Here is a 7413-nt window from a genome sequence, read left to right on the forward strand (position 1 = left end):
TGACCAATTTAATCAGGCCCGGATTTGTGGCGAGGCCACAAAGGCCCGGGCCTAGTGTGGCACAAACTTAGTGGCATCATGGCACCCCACCGCAGTGAAATGTTGCTCCCATATGGAGCAATGGGGACCCCTCCCCACTTGTGCGGGGGGGGGGGTGTGCAGAATGGGGGCGGCCTTGATGCGCCTGGATTAGAAATCCGGCGCTGCCTTTAATACCGCCCATATATTAAAACTACATCCTGCATGGCTGGTAAGCAATTACTTTTGGTGCATACTTCATGGCCACACATTCAGTATATCAGTTCAGTCTGCAGAATGCATCTTAATTAATTGCTAATTAGCCATGCAGGATGTGGATTCAATATGTGGCCGGTGTCAGAGGAACAGTAACACCAAAAAAATTAAAATGTATCAAAGTGATTAAAATATAATGCACTGTTGTGTGTTTGCTACTATAGTATATATAAATACCCTGCTGTGTAGCTATGTAATTACATATCAGATAACAGATCAACTCTGTCAACTCCAAGAAAGACCAAAAATGATTAAATAATGTAATAACATGACTACAGGGGAATGGCATTAGAAATACTGAATCTCTGACGGATAATGAATTGTTTGTGAATTAACACACCTGAGTTTATATGAGGATATCCTTAAGGGCATTTTCTTTATGCGTTTGATGCAGGTTTGAGTGCACCTGAACAGATGAGCAAAGTGATTCCATTTTATTGTGCTGAGTTGTACCAGTAGAAAATGATGCCTTTTTTTATGGCATTGGTGTGCGTCCAGAATGTATTAAAATAGACAATTTTGCTTTTTCACAATGAATGCCATTTTTAATTGTTCTCAATTTAATATATGCAAATTAAGTTTCTGACTCAGTTTGGTATTTGCCCAAATCTTTTGTTGGGGTGTTTTTTTTTTTCCGGCCAAATCCAAATATGATGCATTCAGCACATCCCTATATTCAGTGGCTGCAGATTCAAAGGCCTATAGATCTATCCAGCTGGCGTTCTTGTGTAGACGTACTATTAAAGACAGTGGCAGGCAACATGCAAAATAATGCTGCTCCGAAATAAAGCGTTTAATAAGGGTTTTTTTTAAATAAATTGCTGGAACATAAACTAGGATTTTTACTGCCTATTTTAAAATGTATGTGGTTCTTCTGCCTACAGAACACAGCATATGAGTCTGAAAGTAAGGCTGTTAAAAAACTACATTTACAATTTTTCAGCCCACAGATCCTTAGATGACCCCCAAGTGCAGTCTTTCCTTCTTCTGCACCAAAAATTCAAAGCCCCTCAGCAGAATCAGCTGTACTAAATACAGTTTCCTCAAACTCTCTGCTTCTAGACGAACTCCAGCTACTAATGAACGGAAACTATGATGTTCAATGAGGGGGACCCTGCCAGGATAAGCTCAGGTTGAAACATCAGCTATGAAAATATAAAGAGCCTCTTCACACAGCTCCCCAAGCACCCCCTGACACACACACACTGTACATGCACAGTAATATAGGGATCTGGGCTTGCAGTCCCAGTGCTATAGCTAATACCAGATATCCCTGTGAGCCACCGGATGTTGCATCCTAACACCGCCCTACAGCATTCTCACAAGACACATGCAGCATAGCCTTGGTTGGCATGCCCGATAATCATTATTTTATTTCATGACTGGCAACTTCATTTTAAACACTTTAAGGGCCACTGAAGATGCTGAGGTTTTGGTAGTTTTTTAAACAAATAATTAATCCACATGACTTAATATTAATTTCCTCGGATTCACATTGCGGGTTCCATCCTATCTTATTTACACATTCATTTAATCTAGTGCTGAGTTGTAACTAACCCCCCAGGTGTTCTGGTTCATTACACCATGTCTGTCACTATCATGGAATCATATAACCATAGCACACAGGGCTGATGACTGCCGAGATTCTCCTCTGGGAAAAGAATCAGCGGAGCTGTTGACAGTCACTTCCCATTGCTGATCCTAGGAAGCACTTGCTCATGGGAAAAAAACACTGCAAGAAAACACTGGCTTACACATTTTCTCAAGTAACATTTTGCCTTTGACATAAGCCACAAGTCAAGGTCTTCCTACAGACAACAATAGTAAAAGACTGACAATGTTTTCCCTGCTGGATTTTGTCTCAGATCATAACTAAAGCAATCCATAAGACCATGACTATTCAGACTTATGGCTGAATATGACAATAACATATTAGACAATGGCGAGTCTACTTTAAGCGATGACATTTCATTAAGAACTACCAATGGATCTTTAAAGGATTAGGAAAGGTTATATCACAAGTGCTATGCACCTCCCAGTGGTGATAATCACTTGCCAGTGACCACAGGCCTGCACTGGCCCTGGGTTTTTTCTGAGCAAGCACAACAGCACAACTCATCTTCTTCCACTGCTTTGTTTTTCAATGCCCCTGGATGGCACATAAACTGTAGAGTGAAATAGCCAGCTTTTTACTTAAAGTGCACCTTTTCACTTTACTGTATGTGTGCATCTGACGTGAAGAAGAAAGAAGGAAGAAAGACGTAGGAAGAAAATTGCTCCGTGGTGCTTGCTGGCTGGTGCAGTTTTCTGATTATAATTACTGGGGGGGTGCATAACATTTGTCCCCAGTGGTTTACCATTTCCTTCTCCTTTAACATAAGGACATTTTGCTTTGATACAGTTACAAGAACAACAACATTTCTTCAAGTAGTGTTTATGATAGAAGCAACCATTAATATTATGGAACTGTTTGAGGACAGTTTTCTGGTGCAAAAATCGGTAGGTCGCCAGTTCAAGGTGGTAAATAATGTCCTTGGTTTATGCCTTATTCCTACCAGGCCACCAAGCTTGCAAGCTTCTATAAACTGTTCTACTCAAAAAAACGTCCCCTAGCTAGTTAACCGTATCCATTCTATCTACATTAGCTTAAAATAAGGCTACCAGATCATCTAAAAAAAACCAGGGACACATTTAATAGTACATAGCAGGACTTCACTGATTGCAAAACGGCAGCAAGTATTGTTAGAAGTGGGCACATTAATAGATCTCCTGTAAGTCGGATGCAGTTGAACGTATCTAAAAATAATGTAACTGATATTAAAATCTGATCTGTAACAAGATTGGGCACCAACACCCCTGCAGAAATTGAATGCTGCATGCTGCATTTCCAAGATAAGATCAAGTTGGCTAGACATCATTTTTCTTTAAAATGCATTGACTGCCGGATGCAGTTGTGCATAGAAAAGGAATCGAGTTTTATCTGGTCAGATTTTATGTTAAAGCATCCCCCAATATCTTGTACTGTTGCGTCTCACACAGCAAGATTTTGATGGACAGATAAACCTATCCAACCACAGTCTCAATTTCAGTTATACGCTAAAACTAGTCAATGCAGTCCTGCTAGTTGGATTTTGCAGATGTCCCCCTCCAGATGATCCAGTTACCTTCACTTAAAATATCTGAGAAAGCCTCTATGGAAAAGACATAACAGGAAAGGGCAAAATCAAAGTAAATTGCTTCTCTGTAGCTAGACGAAAAGCAGCACCAGCACTATTACATATCAAAGCTTCTACCACCATACGGATAACTTCTCACACACATCCACAATCCACCCAATGTTCTTTTCTATAAACCATTGCACCACCGTTCTTTAAGCTATCACTCATTCAATCTAGCAGAGTGGGGCTGACCAACAAACCTTTCAAAATTATGACCACAGATTGTAATTTCATGTCCCAGCTAACTGCCGTTTTTAAACAGAATGTTAGTATGTTATTTTAAACCAATCTATCCTTCTATTAACAACAGTTGTGACCATCCAAAGCCCGTCTTCACTGCTTTATCAGCCATGGCCCTTTGTGCCGATAGGGAATTATTACGCATGAAAGCAATCACTTCAACACATTTGCCATCAGTCTGCCATCATTTACATTAACCTAATGCCTTGTCTGCCTCGGGTGAAAAAAGTAAAATAAAAGAAATCCATCCTTGTTGTTAAGGTTTCTATAATATCCACTCTCTTTTCCTCATCAGATATCATCTTAAGAGTCTCTCAGCCTTTCTATCACAGTGAAGCCCATTCAGCAGCAGGTTGGAAATGCCCTAGATTTCCGTGCAAAGCGGCTGACTCTAGTCCAGATGTGTTCTTCACACCAAGATGAGTCTGGTGCATGTGTGGCAGACTCCTGCCTCTGGCAGCAATGCCGAGAGCCCTTGGAAGGTCCAGCAGCACACAGACAGGATGCCTGGAATGGAGAGGACCACGCCGAGCCAGCAAATGGGAATGTGCAACGCGCCTGCGCTGCCAAAAGGCTGGTTAACCCCCGGCCTGCCAGCAGAATCCAAGGCTGTTAAACTAATGATGCTTATTCCATATCTGAACCATTCTGGATGGAAATGTAACATGAAGGAAACTGCTATACAGAAGCTACTGTATAATAGTAATAATAATAAGAGTAATAATAACTGATGCCCATCATGTTAGACTCCAACTCCCAGCATTTTCTAATAGCTAATAATGTATTTAGTCAATAACAGGGAGGACCAGAGGATGGGCCTCACTGTTACACAACAACAGTGAAAAAAGAGTTGTGCTTATTACTCACAGCCTTGCAGGAAACCTGCCTCTATTCCAAAAGACCTTCAACCTGTAACAGCACAGCCAACTCCAAAGTTCCCCTTGCACAGCCAATGCCAATCCACATTTAAAACCAAAGTGCCACTCTACGGTCAAAGCAGCTAATGCCAAAATGCCACTCTACGGTCAAAGCAGCTAATGCCAAAATGCCACTCTACGGTCAAAGCCAAAGTGCTACTCTGCAGCCAATGCCAAAGTGCCACTCCACAGCCAAAATCAAAGTGCTACTCTGCAGCCAATGCCAAAGTGCCACTCTGCAGCCAATGCCCAAGTGCTACTCTGCAGCCAATGCCCAAGTGCCACTCTGCAGCCAATAACCAAGTGCCCCTGCACAGCCAACACCAAACCACCACTGCAAGGCTGCAAGGTCAAAACAGACCACTGGTTTTCCCTTTGTAAAAGTTGGAAGGGTAAGGTCAATAACAGAGCTACAGGTCTGCCGTCAAATGAATGGGATTTATTTACCTTGCAAAGGTATACATGTGCAGTAACCCACAGCAACCAAACGTATGGTACTAGGCAGAGTAATTCCAGTAGGTGATGTGTTACTATGGGTTTCTGCACCTGTGCAGTTCTGTGCCTTAATAAATGTGCAAGAGTGCACAAATGCAGTAACCCATAGCGACCCTTTTCAAGTTACTTACCTGTGGGCAGAAGCAGGCAGAGCAGGCTCAGGAGTAGCATGGTTCTTCAGTAAGACTGTGATGCCCTGGGCACAGGCTGTGCAGGATGCAGTGGATACAAGGATGCCAGACGTCCCTCTTGTATTCCTACTGGGAACACTTGGGGCCGGTACGTTTCCCTTATATAAAATAATAGCCTGTGCATGAGGAGCTGTGCGGAACGGATCGCGCAGCGAAAAGCAGATGAAGCAGCGCAGGAGCAGCGCAGGAGCAGGGATTTGCAGCCTCACAGCCTTTGCTAGAAGCAATTAGCACCACAGACAAACTCAGCAGCGGTTTAAAGTCCCGCCCACCGGGCAGCGGTAGCTTCAATCAGATCCCTGGCCGGGTTAGAGCTGTGCAGGTTCCGGCGGGGGGATTGGCTTAGCTGTCCGGCGGTGGGCGGGAGTAAGTAGCGGTACACGTGGTTGTGGTGTAATACAATTGGCCGCCAGCAGGGGGAGAAGGAAGTTTTGCGAGGGAGCGCAGACCTGGCAGGTGCGACGATGAAATGGTTGTGAAAACGGTGATAGAATTTGTAAGATCGGGCAGGGATAGGGAGACACGGGGGAAAGGCAGGAATGAACTATGGGAGTTCTGTGCAGTAATTAGAATGGACACTTGCAGCCTTTCGTTAGCAATGGAACGTAAGTGGGACTGGGACAAGTAAGCGCACAAACACCGGCAGCTCTGTACTCCCATTGCCTGAAATACACTCACAGCTATTGGACTTGTTGCTGGAAAATCCATTCCGGAAGTAGCAAACCGTTGTACGCTCTAAATGCATCCAATGGGCAAGTAAAATACATTTGGTCCAAGCTATTAAGTTGCAATCAGTGACTGGACTGATTGGATGAACTGCCTGGTTTGCCATTGGGTTGGAGAAGTAACTGGGCCCAAAGCAAAATGCATTTAAGGCCTCTTCCTTTACAGCAGGTTCATGATGAATGTTTAGGCAGTTGTTCCTGCAAATACCTGACTAGTATCCCTTTACATTTTGGGGCCCCAGCAACTGCAGGGTCTGCTTTCTCTGTATTTATGTCACTGGCGAATGTAACAACACAGTGATTTTAGGGAAAAATGCTGCAGTATTGGGAAAAAACATGCCAATTGTGCTCAAAATTGCTCTTTGCTTACTGGCCTTGCAGTCATAAATGCGACTTTTAAGGTATATTAAAAGATACAGTATATAGCCAATCATCCGGCAAGAATACAGACAAATGACATGCAGTATGGGAACCTTTTGGCAATACTGCATGTAGATTGTGATCAGATTTTAAGGGGCGCTATGGCAACTGCTAGACTGAGTTTTAAAGGGTAATTGTATGTGTACTGTTAAAAAGCTCAAGCAGAGGCTTGTTAAAAGCCCAACAAAGTGCTCATTAACATGCCAATATACTTAACACTTTGTTATCCCATTAAATTCTTCCTTTTCATTTGTTCACTGTAAAGAATTAAAGTTATAAGGATGCCCACTATGCCAGCCACCTGCCAAAGGCGAGCATAGTTTGACACTTCTTAATGCCCATGTAGAATAGTCAGTCTGGTGTTACTACATTAGGGTCAGACAAAGTGACAGCTGGGGCCAGAGAGGTATAGGGGCCCCAATGGCGCACTAATCAGCAGTTTTAATGTAGGATTATGAAAAAAAAAATAATCTTGCTAAAGTTTTCAGGGGCCCTAAAGGGATTCTTCTGTGAGGCTCAGTAACTTTTAGTTTTGCCACTGGGAGCAGTGCAGCCTCTCATCTCTCAAGTTACCCAAGCTGCTTTCTGGCAACTTCTCTATCTCTTAATCCCCCAGCCAAGTCTTTGCTACCTCCCTACTCCATATTCCCATAAAGCTGTATCCTCTCACACACAAGCAATGGCACCAGTCTGTAATGCAAGCATTGTAGCACACAGAAAATGTACTTTGTATACTATGTGCAAACCACTGACAAGGTTCTTCTTACACAGTTTTTGGGGAGTGCACACAACCTTCAAGAAATTAATGAGAACATTGTCCTCACTTGCTGTTTATGCTATGGCCAACACAAACCCAGATAAGGTTGTACTGTGGATGTGCTGGCCAGGAATGGAGCATAGTAGCCCCTGCACA

At 43.1% G+C, this 7413-nt stretch overlaps 1 protein-coding gene across 3 annotated transcripts in view; it reads right to left on the reverse strand.

Moving 5' to 3' along the window:
• Positions 1-5690, reverse strand: part of adamts17 (ADAM metallopeptidase with thrombospondin type 1 motif 17) — a 141744-nt gene extending 136054 nt beyond the window's left edge. Inside the window, exon 1 of one of the 3 annotated variants that reach the window (XM_004912664.4) lies at positions 5296-5690. In XM_004912664.4, the coding sequence (XP_004912721.1) occupies positions 5296-5335 (40 nt within the window). In that variant the 5' untranslated portion in view covers positions 5336-5690. Of the gene's footprint in view, positions 1-634; positions 4218-5295 lie in introns of those variants that run through there. The other 2 variants (XM_002939268.5, XM_031899240.1) reach the window with 2 other exon arrangements.
• Positions 5691-7413: the final 1723 nt, after the last annotated feature.

This window comes from Xenopus tropicalis, chromosome 3 (genome assembly GCF_000004195.4).
Source record: "Xenopus tropicalis strain Nigerian chromosome 3, UCB_Xtro_10.0, whole genome shotgun sequence".
Lineage (NCBI taxonomy): Eukaryota > Metazoa > Chordata > Amphibia > Anura > Pipidae > Xenopus > Xenopus tropicalis.